The sequence below is a fragment of the Salmo trutta genome, chromosome 29 (assembly GCF_901001165.1).
Source record: "Salmo trutta chromosome 29, fSalTru1.1, whole genome shotgun sequence".
Lineage (NCBI taxonomy): Eukaryota > Metazoa > Chordata > Actinopteri > Salmoniformes > Salmonidae > Salmo > Salmo trutta.
Window position 1 is genome coordinate 15,450,578 of NC_042985.1, and position 17,005 is coordinate 15,467,582.

Sequence of the window (17,005 nt, forward strand, 5' to 3'; positions counted from 1 at the left end):
GGTGGAGAGATCTTACTGAGCACAGGTCATGTTCTGGGGAGAGAGATCTTACTGAGCACAGGTCATGTTCTGGGGGGGAGAGATCTTACTGAGCACAGGTCATGTTCTGGGGGAGAGAGATCTTACTGAGCACAGGTCATGTTCTGGGGGGGAGAGAGATCTTACTGAGCACAGGTCATGTTCTGGGGAGAGAGATCTTACTGAGCACAGGTCATGTTCTGGGGGGAGAGAGATCTTACTGAGCACAGGTCATGTTCTGTATGGGACAGAGATCTTACTGAGCACAGGTCATGTTCTGGGGGGAGAGAGATCTTACTGAGCACAGGTCATGTTCTGGGGGGAGAGAGATCTTACTGAGCACAGGTCATGTTCTGGGTGGGAGAGAGATCTTACTGAGCAAAGGTCATGTTCTGGGGAGAGAGATCTTACTGAGCAAAGGTCATGTTCTGGGGGGAGAGAGATCTTACTGAGCACAGGTCATGTTCTGGGGAGAGAGATCTTACTGAGCACGGTCATGTTCTGGGGGGAAGAGATCTACTGAGCACAGGTCATGTTCTGGGGGGAGAGAGAGATCTTACTGAGCACAGGTCATGTTCTGGGGGGAGAGAGATCTTACTGAGCACAGGTCATGTTCTGGGGAGAGAGATCTTACTGAGCACAGGTCATGTTCTGGGGGGAGAGAGATCTTACTGAGCACAGGTCATGTTCTGGGGGGAGAGAGATCTTACTGAACACAGGTCATGTTCTGGGTGGGAGAGAGATCTTACTGAGCAAAGGTCATGTTCTGGGGAGAGAGATCTTACTGAGCACAGGTCATCTTCTGGGGGGGAGAGAGATCTTACTGAGCACAGGTCATGTTCTGGGGGGAGAGAGATCTTACTGAGCACAGGTCATGTTCTGGGGGGGAGAGAGATCTTACTGAGCACAGGTCATGTTCTGGGGAGAGAGATCTTACTGAGCACAGGTCATGTTCTGGGGGGAAGAGATCTTACTGAGCACAGGTCATGTTCTGGGGGGAGAGAGATCTTACTGAGCACAGGTCATGTTCTGGGGGGAGAGAGATCTTACTGAGCACAGGTCATGTTCTGGGGAGAGAGATCTTACTGAGCACAGGTCATGTTCTGGGGGAGAGAGATCTTACTGAGCATAGGTCATGTTCTGGGGGGAGAGAGATCTTACTGAGCATAGGTCATGTTTGGGGGGGAGAGAGATCTTTCTGAGCACAGGTCATGTTCTGGGGGGAGAGATCATACTGAGCACAGGTCATGTTCTGGGGGGGAGAGATCTTACTGAGCACAGGTCATGTTCTGGGGGGTGAAAGATCTTACTGAGCACAGGTCATGTTCTGGGGGAGAGATCTTACTGAGCACAGGTCATGTTCTGGGGGGAGAAAGATCTTACTGAGCACAGGTCATGTTCTGGGGGGAGAGAGATCTTACTGAGCGCAGGTATGTCTGGGGGGTGAAAGATCTTACTGAGGCACAGGTCATGTTCTGGGAGAGAGATCTTACTGAGCACAGGTCATGTTCTGGGGGGAGAGAGATCTTACTGAGCACAGGTCATGTTCTGGGGGGAGAGAGATCTTACTGAGCACAGGTCATGTTCTGGGGGTGAAAGATCTTACTGAGCACAGGTCATGTTCTGGGTGGGAGAGATCTTACTGAGCATAGGTCATGTTCTGGGGGGAGAGAGATCTTACTGAGCATAGGTCATGTTCTGGGGGGAGAGAGATCTTACTGAGCATAGGTCATGTTCTGGGGGGAGAGAGATCTTACTGAGCACAGGTCATGTTCTGGGGGAGAGAGATCTTACTGAGCACAGGTCATGTTCTGGGAGAGAGAGATCTTACTGAGCACAGGTCATGTTCTGGGGGGAGAGAGATCTTACTGAGCACAGGTCATGTTCTGGGTGGGAGAGAGATCTTACTGAGCACAGGTCATGTTCTGGGGAGAGAGATCTTACTGAGCACAGGTCATGTTCTGGGGGGAGAGAGATCTTACTGAGCACAGGTCATGTTCTGGGTGGGAGAGATCTTACTGAGCATAGGTCATGTTCTGGGGGGAGAGAGATCTTTCTGAGCACAGGTCATGTTCTGGGGGGAGAGATCATACTGAGCACAGGTCATGTTCTGGGGGGGAGAGATCTTACTGAGCACAGGTCATGTTCTGGGGGGTGAAAGATCTTACTGAGCACAGGTCATGTTCTGGGGGAGAGATCTTACTGAGCACAGGTCATGTTCTGGGGGGAGAAAGATCTTACTGAGCACAGGTCATGTTCTGGGGGGAGAGAGATCTTACTGAGCGCAGATCATGTTCTGGGGGGTGAAAGATCTTACTGAGCACAGGTCATGTTCTGGGGAGAGAGATCTTACTGAGCACAGGTCATGTTCTGGGGGAGAGAGATCTTACTGAGCACAGGTCATGTTCTGGGGGAGAGAGATCTTACTGAGCACAGGTCATGTTCTGGGGGTGAAAGATCTTACTGAGGCACAGGTCATGTTCTGGTGGGAGAGATCTTACTGAGCATAGGTCATGTTCTGGGGGGAGAGAGATCTTACTGAGCATAGGTCATGTTCTGGGGGAGAGAGATCTTACTGAGCATAGGTCATGTTCTGGGGGGAGAGAGATCTTACTGAGCACAGGTCATGTTCTGGGGGAGAGAGATCTTACTGAGCACAGGTCATGTTCTGGGAGAGGAGAGATCTTACTGAGCACAGGTCATGTTCTGGGGGGAGAGAGATCTTACTGAGCACAGGTCATGTTCTGGGTGGAGAGAGATCTTACTGAGCACAGGTCATGTTTCTGGGGAGAGAGATCTTACTGAGCACAGGTCATGTTCTGGGGGTGAAAGATCTTACTGAGCACAGGTCATGTTCTGGGGGGAGAGAGATCTTACTGAGCACAGGTCATGTTCTGGGGGAGAGAGATCTTACTGAGCACAGGTCATGTTCTGGGGAGAGAGATCTTACTGAGCACAGGTCATGTTCTGGGGGAGAGATCTTACTGCACAGGTCATGTTCTGGGGGAGAGGATATTACTGAGCACAGGTCATGTTCTGGGGGGAGAGATCTTACTGAGCACAGTCATGTTCTGGGGAGAGAGATCTTACTGATCACAGGTCATGTTCTGGAGGAGAGATTTACTGAGCACAGGTCATGTTCTGGGGAGAGACTTACTGAGCACAGGTCATGTTCTGGGGGAGATCTTACTGAGCACAGGTCATGTTCTGGGGAGAGAGATCTTACTGAGCACAGTCATGTTCTGGGGGAGAGAGATCTTACTGAAGCACAGGTCATGTTCTGGGGGAGAGAGATCTTACTGAGCACAGGTCATGTTCTGGGGGGAGAGAGATCTTACTGAGCACAGGTCCATGTTCTGGATGGACATGGATCTTACTAAGCACAGGTCATGTTCTGGGGGGAGAGAGATCTTACTGGAGCACAGGTCATGTTCTGGGGGGAGAGAGATCTACTGAGCACAGGTCATGTTCTGGGGGGGAGAGAGATCTTACGAGCACAGGTCATGTTCTGGGGAAGAGATCTTACTGAGCACAGGTCATGTTCTGGGGGGGAGAGAGATCTTACTGAGCACAGGTCATGTTCTGGGGGGAGAGAGATCTTACTGAGCACAGGTCATGTTCTGGGGGGGAGAGAGATCTTACTGAGCACAGGTCATGTTCTGGGGTAGAGAGATCTTACTGAGCACAGGTCATGTTCTGGGGGGGAAGAGATCTTACTGAGCACAGGTCATGTTCTGGGGGGAGAGAGATCTTACTGAGCACAGGTCATGTTCTGGGGGAGAGAGATCTTACTGAGCACAGGTCATGTTCTGGGAGAGAGATCTTACTGAGCACAGGCATGTTTCTGGGGAGAGATCTTACTGAGCACAGGTCATGTTCTGGGGGGAGAAGATCTTACTGAACAGGTCATGTTCTGGATGGACAAGATCTTACTGAGCACAGGTCATGTTCTGGGGAGAGAGATCTTACTGAGCACAGGTCATGTTCTGGGGGGAGAGAGATCTTACTGAACACAGGTCATGTTCTGGATGGTAAGAGATCTTACTGAGCACAGGTCATGTTCTGGGGAGAGAGATCTTACTGAGCACAGGTCATGTTCTGGGGGGAGAGATCTTACTGAGCACAGGTCATGTTCTGGGGGTGAAAGATCTTACTGAGCACAGTCATGTTCTGGGGGAGAGAGATCTTACTGAGCACAGGTCATGTTCTGGGGGAGAGAGATCTTACTGAGCACAGGTCATGTTCTGGGGGGAAGAGATCTTACTGAGCACAGGTCATGTTCTGGGGGAGAAGATCTTACTGAGCCAGGTCATGTTCTGTGGGAGAGAGATCTTCTGAGCACAGGTCATGTTCTGGGGAGAGAGATCTTACTGACACAGTCATGTTCTGGGGGAGAGATCTTACTGAGCACAGTCATGTTCTGGGGGAGAGAGATCTTACTGACACAGGTCATGTTCTGGGGACAGAGATCTTACTGAGCACAGTCATGTTCTGGGGAGAGGATCTTACTGAGCACAGGTCATGTTCTGGGGGAGAGAGATCTTACTGAACACAGGTCATGTTCTGATGGGAGAAGATCTTACTGAGCACAGGTCATGTTCTGGGGAGAGAGATCTTACTGACCAGGTCATGTTCTGGGGGAGAGAGATCTTACTGAGCACAGGTCATGTTCTGGGGGTGAAAGATCTTACTGAGCACAGGTCATGTTTGGGGGGAGAGATCTTACTGAGCACAGGTCATGTTCTGGGGGAGAGAGATCTTACTGAGCACAGGTCATGTTCTGGGGGGAGAGAGATCTTACTGAGCACAGGTCATGTTCTGGGGGAAGAGATCTTACTGAGCACAGGTCATGTTCTGGGGGGAGAGAGATCTTACTGAGCACAGGTCATGTTCTGGGGGGAGAGAGATCTTACTGAGCACAGGTCATGTTCTGGGGGGAGAGAGATCTTACTGAGCACAGGTCATGTTCTGGGGAGAGAGATCTTACTGAGCACAGGTCATGTTCTGGGGGAGAGAGATCTTACTGAGCACAGGTCATGTTCTGGGGGGAGAGAGATCTTACTGAGCACAGGTCATGTTCTGGGGGAGAGAGATCTTACTGAGCACAGGTCATGTTCTGGGGGGAGAGAGATCTTACTGAGCACAGGTCATGTTCTGGGGGGGAGAGAGATCTTACTGAGCACAGGTCATGTTCTGGATGGGAGAGAGATCTTACTGAGCACAGGTCATGTTCTGGGGGAGAGAGATCTTACTGAGCACAGGTCATGTTCTGGGGGGGAGAGAGATCTTACTGAGCACAGGTCATGTTCTGGGGGAGAGATCTTACTGAGCACGGTCATGTTCTGGGAGAGAGATCTTACTGAGCACAGGTCATGTTCTGGGGGAAGAGATCTTACTGAGCACAGGTCATGTTCTGGGGGAGAGAGATCTTACTGAGCACAGGTCATGTTCTGGGGAGAGATCTTACTGAGCACAGGTCATGTTCTGGGGAGAGAGATCTTACTGAGCACAGGTCATGTCTGGGGGAGAGATCTTACTGAGCACAGGTCATGTTCTGGGGGAGAGAGATCTTAGAACACAGGTCATGTTCTGGTGGGAAGAGATCTTACTGAGCACAGGTCATGTTCTGGGGAGAGAGATCTTCTGAGCACAGGTCATGTTCTGGGGGGAGAGAGATCTTACTGAACACAGGTCATGTTCTGGATGGACAGAGATCTTACTGACACAGGTCATGTTCTGGGGGAGAGAGATCTTACTGAGCACAGGTCATGTTCTGGGGGGGAGAGAGATCTTACTGAGCACAGGTCATGTTCTGGGGGGAGAGAGATCTTACTGAGCACAGGTCATGTTCTGGGGGAGAGAGGATCTTACTGAGCAACAGGTCATGTTCTGGGGGGAAGAGATCTTACTGAGCACAGGTCATGTTCTGGGGAGAGAGATCTTACTGAGAACAGGTCATGTTCTGGGGGGAGAGAGATCTTACTGAGCAAGTTCATGTTCTGGGGAGGGAGGATCTTATGCGGCACAGGTCATGTTCTGTGGGGAGAGAGATCTTACTGAGCACGGTCAAAATGTTCTGGGGGGAGAGAGATCTTACTGAGCACAGGTCATGTTCTGGGGGGAAGAGATCTTACTGAGCACAGGTCTGTTCTGGGGGGAGAGAGATCTTACTGAGCACAGGTCATGTTCTTGGGGGGAGAGAGATCTTACTGAGCACAGGTCCTGTTCTGGTGGGAGAGAGATATTACTGAGCAAGGTCTGTTCTGGGGAGAGAGATCTTACTGAGCACAGGTCATGTCTGGGGGGAGAGAGATCTTACTGAGCCAGGTCATGTTCTGGGGGGAGAGAGATCTTACTGAGCACAGGTCAGTTCTGGGGGGGAGAGAGATCTTACTGAGCACAGGTCATGTTCTGGGAGAGAGATCTTATGAGCACAGGTCATGTTCTGGGGGGAAGAGATCTTACTGAGCACAGGTCATGTTCTGGGGGAGAGAGATCTTACTGAGCACAGGTCATGTTCTGGGGGGAGAGATCTTACTGAGCACAGGTCATGTTCTGGGAGAGAGATCTTACTGAGCACAGGTCATGTTCTGGGGGAGAGAGATCTTACTGAGCACAGGTCCATGTTCTGGGGGAGAGATCTTACTGAGCACAGGTCATGTTCTGGGGAGAGAGATCTTACTGAGCACAGGTCATGTTCTGGGGGGAGAGATCTTACTGAGCATAGGTCATGTTCTGGGGGAGAGAGATCTTACTGAGCATAGGTCATGTTCTGGTGGAGAGATCTTTGAGCCAGGTCATGTTCTGGGGGGAGAGATCATACTGAGCACAGGTCATGTTCTGGGGGGGAGAGATCTTACTGAGCACAGGTCATGTTCTGGGGGGTGAAAGATCTTACTGAGCACAGGTCATGTTCTGTGGGGAGAGATCGTACTGAGCACAGGTCTGTTCTGGGGGGAGAAAGATTTACTGAGCACAGGTCATTTCTGGGGGGAGAGAGATCTTACTGAGCGCAGGTCATGTTCTGGGTGGTGAAAGATCTTACGACCACAGGTCATGTTCTGGGGGGAGAGAGATCTTACTGAGCACAGGTCATGTTCTGGGGGAGAGAGATCTTACTGAGCACAGTCATGTTCTGGGGGTGAGAGAGATCTTACTGGAGCACAGGTCATTTTCTGGGGGGTGAAAGATCTTACTGAGCCAGGTCATGTTCTGGGGGGAGAGATCTTACTGAGCATAGGTCATGGTTCTGGGGGTGAGAGAGATCTTACTGAGCATCAGGTCATGTTCTGGGGGAGAGAGATCTTAACTGAGCATAGGTCATGTTCTGGGGGGAGAGATCTTACTGAGCACAGGTCATGTTCTGGGGAGAGAGATCTTACTGAGCACAGGTCATGTTTCTGGGAGAGAGAGATCTTACTGAGCACAGGTCATGTTCTGGGGAGAGAGATCTTACTGAGCACAGGTCATGTTCTGGGGGAGAGAGATCTTACTGAGCACAGGTCATGTTCTGGGGAGAGAGAGCTTACTACTGAGCAGGTCGTTCTGGGGGAGAGAGATCTTACTGACACAGGTCATGTTTGGGGGGAGAGAGATCTTACTGAGCACAGTCATTCTGGGGAGAGAGATCTTACTGAGCACAGGTCATGTTCTGGGGAGAGAGATCTTACTGAGCACAGGTCATGTTCTGGGGGGAGAGAGATCTTACTGAGCACAGGTCAGTTTCTGGGGGAGAGAGATCTTACTGAGCACAGGTCATGTTCTGGGGGAGAGATCTTACTGAGCACAGGTCATGTTCTGGGGAGAGATCTTACTGAGCACAGTCATGTTCTGGAGGAGAGATCTTACTGAGCACAGGTCATGTTCTGGGGGAGAGAGATCTTACTGAGCACAGGTCATGTTCTGGGGGAGAGATCTTACTGAGCACAGGTCATGTTCTGGGGAGAGATCTTACTGCACAGGTCATGTTCTGGGGGAGAGAGATCTTACTGAGCACAGGTCATGTTCTGGGGGAGAGATCTTACTGAGCACAGGTCATGTTCTGGGGGAGAGAGATCTTACTGAGCACAGGTCATGTTCTGGATGGGACAGAGATCTTACTAAGCACAGGTCATGTTCTGGGGGGAGAGAGATCTTACTGAGCACAGGTCATGTTCTGGGGGGGAGAGATCTTACTGAGCACAGGTCATGTTCTGGGTAGAGAGATCTTACTGAGCACAGGTCATGTTCTGGGGAGAGATCTTACTGAGCACAGGTCATGTTCTGGGGGGGAAGAGATCTTACTGAGCACAGGTCATGTTTCTGGGGGAGAGAGATCTTACTGAGCACAGGTCATGTTCTGGGGGGGAGAGATCTTACTGAGCACAGGTCATGTTCTGGGGAGAGAGATCTTACTGAGCACAGGTCATGTTCTGGGGGGGAAGATCTTACTGAGCACAGGTCATGTTCTGGGGGAGAGAGATCTTACTGAGCACAGGTCATGTTCTGGGGGAGAGAGATCTTACTGAGCACAGGTCATGTTCTGGGGAGAGAGATCTTACTGAGCACAGGTCATGTTCTGGGGGGGGAGATCTTACTGAGCACAGGTCATGTTCTGGGGGGAGAGAGATCTTACTGACACAGGTCATGTTCTGGATGGGACAGAGATCTTACTGAGCACAGGTCATGTTCTGGGGGGAGAGAGATCTTACTGAGCACAGGTCATGTTCTGGGTGGGAGAGAGATCTTACTGAGCACAGGTCATGTTCTGGATGACAGATCTTACTGAGCACAGGTCATGTTCTGGGAAAGATCTTACTGAGCACAGGTCATGTTCTGGGGGGAGAGATCTTACTGAGCACAGGTCATGTTTCTGGGGGGTGAAAGATCTTACTGAGCACAGGTCATGTTCTGGGGGAGAGATCTTACTGAGCACAGGTCATGTTCTGGGGGGGAGAAAGATCTTACTGAGCACAGGTCATGTTCTGGGGGGAGAGAGATCTTACTGAGCGCAGGTCATGTTCTGGGGGGTGAAAGATCTTACTGAGCACAGGTCATGTTCTGGGGAGAGAGATCTTACTGAGCACAGGTCATGTTCTGGGGGGAGAGAGATCTTACTGAGCACAGGTCATGTTCTGGGGGGAGAGAGATCTTACTGAGCACAGGTCATGTTCTGGGGGGTGAAAGATCTTACTGAGCACAGGTCATGTTCTGGGTGGGAGAGATCTTACTGAGCATAGGTCATGTTCTGGGGGGAGAGAGATCTTACTGAGCATAGGTCATGTTCTGGGGGAGAGAGATCTTACTGAGCATAGGTCATGTTCTGGGGGGAGAGAGATCTTACTGAGCACAGGTCATGTTCTGGGGGGAGAGAGATCTTACTGAGCACAGGTCATGTTCTGGGGAGAGAGATCTTACTGAGCACAGGTCATGTTCTGGGGGGAGAGAGATCTTACTGAGCACAGGTCATGTTCTGGGGGGAGAGAGATCTTACTGAGCACAGGTCATGTTCTGGGGGGAGAGATCTTACTGAGCACAGGTCATGTTCTGGGGCTAGAGAGATCTTACTGAGCACAGGTCATGTTCTGGAGGGAGAGATCTTACTGAGCACAGGTCATGTTCTGGGGGAGAGAGATCTTACTGAGCACAGGTCATGTTCTGGGGGGAGAGATCTTACTGAGCACAGGTCATGTTCTGGGGAGAGAGATCTTACTGAGCACAGGTCATGTTCTGGGGGAGAGAGATCTTACTGAGCACAGGTCATGTTCTGGGGGGAGAGAGATCTTACTGAGCACAGGTCATGTTCTGGGGGGAGAGAGATCTTACTGAGCACAGGTCATGTTCTGGATGGGACAGAGATCTTACTAAGCACAGGTCATGTTCTGGGGGGAGAGAGATCTTACTGAGCACAGGTCATGTTCTGGGGGGAGAGAGATCTTACTGAGCACAGGTCATGTTCTGGGTGGAGAGAGATCTTACTGAGCACAGGTCATGTTCTGGGGAGAGAGATCTTACTGAGCACAGGTCATGTTCTGGGGGGAGAGAGATCTTACTGAGCACAGGTCATGTTCTGGGGGAGAGAGATCTTACTGAGCACAGGTCATGTTCTGGGGGGGAGAGAGATCTTACTGAGCACAGGTCATGTTCTGGGGAGAGAGATCTTACTGAGCACAGGTCATGTTCTGGGGGGAAGAGATCTTACTGAGCACAGGTCATGTTCTGGGGGGAGAGAGATCTTACTGAGCACAGGTCATGTTCTGGGGGGAGAGAGATCTTACTGAGCACAGGTCATGTTCTGGGGAGAGAGATCTTACTGAGCACAGGTCATGTTCTGGGGGAGAGAGATCTTACTGAGCACAGGTCATGTTCTGGGGGAGAGAGATCTTACTGAACACAGGTCATGTTCTGGATGGGACAGAGATCTTACTGAGCACAGGTCATGTTCTGGGGAGAGAGATCTTACTGAGCACAGGTCATGTTCTGGGGGGAGAGAGATCTTACTGAACACAGGTCATGTTCTGGATGGGACAGAGATCTTACTGAGCACAGGTCATGTTCTGGGGAGAGAGATCTTACTGAGCACAGGTCATGTTCTGGGGGGAGAGAGATCTTACTGAGCACAGGTCATGTTCTGGGGTGAAAGACCTTACTGAGCACAGGTCATGTTCTGGGGGGAGAGAGATCTTACTGAGCACAGGTCATGTTCTGGGGGGAGAGAGATCTTACTGAGCACAGGTCATGTTCTGGGGGGAAGAGATCTTACTGAGCACAGGTCATGTTCTGGGGGAGAGAGATCTTACTGAGCACAGGTCATGTCTGGGGGGAGAGAGATCTTACTGAGCACAGGTCATGTTCTGGGGAGAGAGATCTTACTGAGCACAGGTCATGTTCTGGGGGAGAGAGATCTTACTGAGCACAGGTCATGTTCTGGGGGGAGAGAGATCTTACTGAACACAGGTCATGTTCTGGATGGGACAGAGATCTTACTGAGCACAGGTCATGTTCTGGGGAGAGAGATCTTACTGAGCACAGGTCATGTTCTGGGGGGAGAGAGATCTTACTGAACACAGGTCATGTTCTGGATGGGACAGAGATCTTACTGAGCACAGGTCATGTTCTGGGGAGAGAGATCTTACTGAGCACAGGTCATGTTCTGGGGGGAGAGAGATCTTACTGAGCACAGGTCATGTTCTGGGGGTGAAAAGATCTTACTGAGCACAGGTCATGTTCTGGGGGAGAGAGATCTTACTGAGCACAGGTCATGTTCTGGGGGGAGAGAGATCTTACTGAGCACAGGTCATGTTCTGGGGGGGAGAGAGATCTTACTGAGCACAGGTCATGTTCTGGGGAGAGAGATCTTACTGAGCACAGGTCATGTTCTGGGGGGGAGAGAGATCTTACTGAGCACAGGTCATGTTCTGGGGGGAGAGAGATCTTACTGAACACAGGTCATGTTCTGGATGGGACAGAGATCTTACTGAGCACAGGTCATGTTCTGGGGAGAGAGATCTTACTGAGCACAGGTCATGTTCTGGGGGGAGAGAGATCTTACTGAGCACAGGTCATGTTCTGGGGGTGAAAGATCTTACTGAGCACAGGTCATGTTCTGGGGGGAGAGAGATCTTACTGAGCACAGGTCATGTTCTGGGGGAGAGAGATCTTACTGAGCACAGGTCATGTTCTGGGGGGGAGAGAGATCTACTGAGCACAGGTCATGTTCTGGGGAGAGAGATCTTACTGAGCACAGGTCCTGTTCTGGGGGGGAGAGAGATCTTACTGAGCACAGGTCATGTTCTGGGGGAGAGAGATCTTACTGAGCACAGGTCATGTTCTGGGGGGGAGAGAGATCTTACTGAGCACAGGTCATGTTCTGGGGAGAGATTGATCTTACTGAGCACAGGTCATGTTCTGGGGGGAAGAGATCTTACTGAGCACAGGTCAGGTCATGTTCTGGGGGGAGAGAGATCTTACTGAGCACAGGTCATGTTCTGGGGGGAGAGAGATCTTACTGAGCACAGGTCATGTTCTGGGGAGAGAGATCTTACTGAGCACAGGTCATGTTCTGGGGGGAGAGGAGTCTTACTGAGCACAGGTCATGTTCTGGTGGGACGAGAGATCTTACTGAACACAGGTCATGTTCTGGATGGAGCCAGAGATCTTACTGAGCACAGGTCAGTTCTGGGGAGAGAGATCTTACTGAGCACAGGTCATGTTCTGGGGTGGGAGAGAGATCTTACTGAACACAGGTCTGTTCTGGATGGACAGAGATCTTACTGAGCACAGGTCATGTTCTGGGTGAGAGAGATCTTACTGAGCACAGGTCATGTTCTGGGGGGAGAGAGATCTTACTGAGCACAGGTCATGTTCTGGGGGTGAAAGATCTTACTGAGCACAGGTCATGTTCTGGGGGGAGAGAGATCTTACTGAGCACAGGTCATGTTCTGGGGGGGAGAGAGATCTTACTGAGCACAGGTCATGTTCTGGGGAGAGAGATCTTACTGAGCACAGGTCATGTTCTGGGGGAGAGAGATCTTACTGAGCACAGGTCATGTTCTGGGGGGAGAGAGATCTTACTGAGCACAGGTCATGTTCTGGGGGGAGAGAGATCTTACTGAGCACAGGTCATGTTCTGGGAGAGAGATCTTACTGAGCACAGGTCATGTTCTGGATGGGACAGAGATCTTACTGAGCACAGGTCATGTTCTGGGGGGAGAGATCTTACTGAGCACAGGTCATGTTCTGGGGGAGAGAAATCTTACTGAGCACAGGTCATGTTCTGGATGGGACAGAGATCTTACTGAGCACAGGTCATGTTCTGGGGGGAGGGAGATCTTACTGAGCACAGGTCATGTTCTGGGTGGGACAGAGATCTTACTGAGCACAGGTCATGTTCTGGGGGGAGAGAGATCTTACTGAGCACAGGTCATGTTCTGGGGGGAGAGAGATCTTACTGAGCACAGGTCATGTTCTGGGGGGAGGGAGATCTTACTGAGCACAGGTCATGTTCTGGGGGGAGAGAGATCTTACTGAGCACAGGTCATGTTCTGGGGGGAGAGAGATCTTACTGAGCACAGGTCATGTTCTGGGGGGAGGGAGATCTTACTGAGCACAGGTCATGTTCTGGGGGGAGAGAGATCTTACTGAGCACAGGTCATGTTCTGGGGGGAGAGAGATCTTACTCAGCACAGGTCATGTTCTGGGGGGAGAGAGATCTTACTGAGCACAGGTCATGTTCTGGGGGGAGAGAGATCTTACTGAGCACAGGTCATGTTCTGGGGGAGAGAGATCTTACTGAGCACAGGTCATGTTCTGGGGGGAGAGAGATCTTACTGAGCACAGGTCATGTTCTGGGGGGAGAGAGATCTAACTGAGCACAGGTCATGTTCTGGGGGAGAGAGATCTTACTGAGCACAGGTCATGTTCTGGGGGAGAGAGATCTTACTGAGCACAGGTCATGTTCTGGGGGGAGAGAGATCTTACTGAGCACAGGTCATGTTCTGGGGGAGAGAGATCTTACTGAGCACAGGTCATGTTCTGGGGAGAGAGATCTTACTGAGCACAGGTCATGTTCTGGGGGGAGAGAGATCTTACTCAGCACAGGTCATGTTCTGGGGGGAGAGAGATCTTACTGAGCACAGGTCATGTTCTGGGGGAGAGATCTTACTGAGCACAGGTCATGTTCTGGGGAGAGAGATCTTACTGAGCACAGGTCATGTTCTAGGGGGAGAGAGATCTTACTGAGCACAGGTCATGTTCTGGGGGGAGAGAGATCTAACTGAGCACAGGTCATGTTCTGGGGGAGAGAGATCTTACTTAGCACAGGTCATGTTCTGGGGGAGAGAGATCTTACTGAGCACAAGTCATGTTCTGGGGGGAGAGAGATCTTACTGAGCACAGGTCATGTTCTGGGTGGGAAAGAGAAGAGATACACACACTGGGTGGTGTAATGTACTGTACTTACTGAGGGTTAGCCATGTTGGTGAATGGTGATGGAGAGAGGAAGAGGAGGAGGCTATGATCTTCACTCAGTTCTCAGTCAGACTATGCCTCTCTTAGCTTCTGAGTTCACCACACCAGATAAACTCTGCTGGACTCATGTTGAACCTGGGGATTGAATGAAATATCAATTATACCTGACATGTACTACAACCATGTTACATCCGTACTACACTAAGATGTATGAGTCCAGTAAAACATTGTATAATGGCACCAGAAACAGTATGGGGATACTGAGACAATGAACAACTATAATTGTAGCTTGAAGAGTAACCTACAACGGCAATTCTTCAAAATAAAATATGATTCATTCTATGTCTATGGTAAGAGCACATCACCTGCATGTCTGCTGGATAATACTCATGAAGAGCTGCTCTCACCATAGAATGAGTCCATTGTTGAGTTACTGCTGTGAAAATCCATTACGCTTGACACAGGACATGCATGAGTGGAAACCTACCCAGGTGATTGGTCTTTATTTAGATATGATTGATGACAGACAGTGACACATTATTATGGCAATCCCCTGAGAGTATGGTAGGCTATGTATGAGTCATTCAATAACACTTTAAACCCAAGACATACACTACAGTACCAATACTTCCAATGGAGAAGATGTGAGAGACATTACAGGTCTTTCTGTGTTGCCCATCATTACATTTCAGATGGTGCTGGTGAGAAGGTATATTGAGAGACTTCTACTAAAGACTACAACAACTGAAGGTTGTTAGCACATCCCAACTTACTGTATAAAAGGTTATGTTAAGCAAATTCTCTTGAATACCCTTTTTTCGACCATGGTGTTTGAATGGTGAGAGTTCATAGGCTGTGCTTTGCCTGATCAGCACAAAATATCAAGTAGAGGTCTGTCCACTGGTCTCTGCCTGACCTTAATAAACTACAGGAGCCCATCAGTTCAGATCCATCTCGCCTCTATATAGTGCACTACATTTAAGTGAGCCTATGTAGGCCATTTGGAACATGCCCTGGGTCTCACACAGTTCATTGAATAGTAAAGTAGTAAAGTAGGCTACTTCATAACTGAGGTTTCTTCCCACTTACTTCATTTTACAAGGCTTTTCTGTAGCATTGCATCAAATTCAAAGCACAACTCGGCCCCATATCCACGTCAAAACCAAACTGACAAGTAGCTTGACATGCAAATGTTTCCCTCCCTGTTCGGGAACTAATAATAATGTAACCCTACTGGAAATAGTAATTGAAACGGACTAAGCCAAGCATGAATCCACGTTAGGACTATACTTAGTCGCTGTAGTACCTGAATATAGAAGCAGACTCGAGAGACTATAGTATCCTAGTGTGTAAAGCGGGGGTGGTCCCCGTTGTAGGCTACACGGAGGGAGTGCCCCGGTAATGTACAACTAATCTATTATTCAGTTGAACCAAAGCAGAACCTTCCTACCTGTCTTGATTTACATTGTTGACAGTCTAATCGAGCCTCCCGTGGCCGCGTGCTCGTGTCCCTCTGTGATGATCAGCGTGAGTGAGGCTCGTGCTCCAAGCTCGTGGCGACGTGTAGGCTGCTGCCTTCCTTAACACTTTCACATTGGACAAGCACCCCTGCTGCTGCTGCTGCTGCTGCTGCTTAGATTCCTGTGCAAAACGAAAAGACTGGAGCCGAAATGCAAGCACCATCGTCGTTCAGCAAGATCATATTAAGAGTCTCTGACTGACCACCAAATAACCAGCTAACAGCATCACTGGAGAGTGGAGGAAGAAAGGTCGGAACGTTGTGTGTTGTGTTGGCTACAACGCTCCAAATTTGCTAGTGAGGGTTGAGGGCTTCCCCCGCGATCGCAGAAGGGACTCCTTGCTGCCGAATATAGACCTCCTCTTCCACAAGGAGCTGTCTAGGTGCTGAAAACGTGATTAACCTCCGGTTTCTCTAGTGCCACGCTGTGATGCCTGGCTCTCTCCCTTTCAAAACCGAGAATAATAGCATAATCCACGCGAAACAACGTCAAAAACATTGCCGTTTATTTTCATGCCGAATAGTGGCAGTATCGAAGCTATAACATTGTCATTGCTTGCTTCGGTCACGACTCACATGTTTGTTCTCTGTGGATTCTAGTTCCAAATCCTGATAACCGAATGAAAACGGAGGTTCAGTCACCTCACTTGATTTGTAGGCCTATAGCTTTATGCCCGAGCTGCCTTTCTCCATGTCCATAGGCTTGACGTTTTTTTATCGTTTCGTAAATTCAAGATACTATGGGAATATAAATGATCTTTCTACCAATTGGCTTAACAGTTTGTCATTCACCAGGAATAGCCAGTCGATGGTTAGAGCGCACATCAATCAATCTCATAGCGTCTTCACAGCCTTTTATCAAACACGCCTGCTTGTCAAGGTTAGGCTTTCAGAAATGGTCGATATGAAATAATTGTAGTCTATGATAGAGCAATTCTGAACAATTAGGCCTGTTATATAACAAAACATATATATAAAAGGCAGGTTTTACTATTCTGTTATTCTTTCATTTAAATGTTAATATAAGTACATTGGTTGTAGAATATGATATTGGAAGATGTTCTGAAAATAATTAGATGCACATTTTTTCAACATTCTGATAAATCAGGACACCTAAACCTGAAGTCCACGTTGTGACTCTTGTGCAGGAGTTAGAGACAGAGAAAGCCAGAGAGAGGAGACATTTCAATGGCAGTCATTTATTGAATTTGTTGAATTTGAAATAAATCTAACATATTTGGCACACATAGTTGAAAAGTGCTTGTAACCTTAAACATTTTGCTCATCATATTAAAGCCAGAGAAAACGATTTAAAGAACCATTTAAAAATAATCCCATTAGCTCTACACAGAATGGTTGTGTGGTAACATTAGGTGACATACGGAACTGTGTTGTCTAATGAACATAATGAAAGTGTATAAGGTAACAAAGATGCATGTTCCTAAAATATGTCTGCTATAAAAAAAGTTTGTTATCCAGATGAAAACCTCTGCTGAGTGTACAGTATTATTTGGGAAAAGT

General features: G+C 49.3%; 1 protein-coding gene across 2 annotated transcripts in view; it reads right to left on the reverse strand.

Annotated features, from left to right (window-relative positions):
• LOC115166998 (transmembrane protein 266) overlaps window positions 1-16,360 on the reverse strand; it is a 117,173-nt gene extending 100,813 nt beyond the window's left edge. Inside the window, exons 1-2 of one of the 2 annotated variants that reach the window (XM_029720997.1) lie at window positions 15,416-16,360; window positions 13,958-14,100 (exon numbers count right to left, since the gene is read on the reverse strand). In XM_029720997.1, coding sequence (XP_029576857.1) covers window positions 13,958-13,971 — 14 coding nt within the window. In that variant the 5' untranslated portion in view covers window positions 13,972-14,100; window positions 15,416-16,360. Of the gene's footprint in view, window positions 1-13,957; window positions 14,101-15,271; window positions 15,344-15,415 lie in introns of those variants that run through there. The other variant, XM_029720998.1, reaches the window with a different exon arrangement.
• Between the last annotated feature and the right edge of the window lie 645 nt (window positions 16,361-17,005).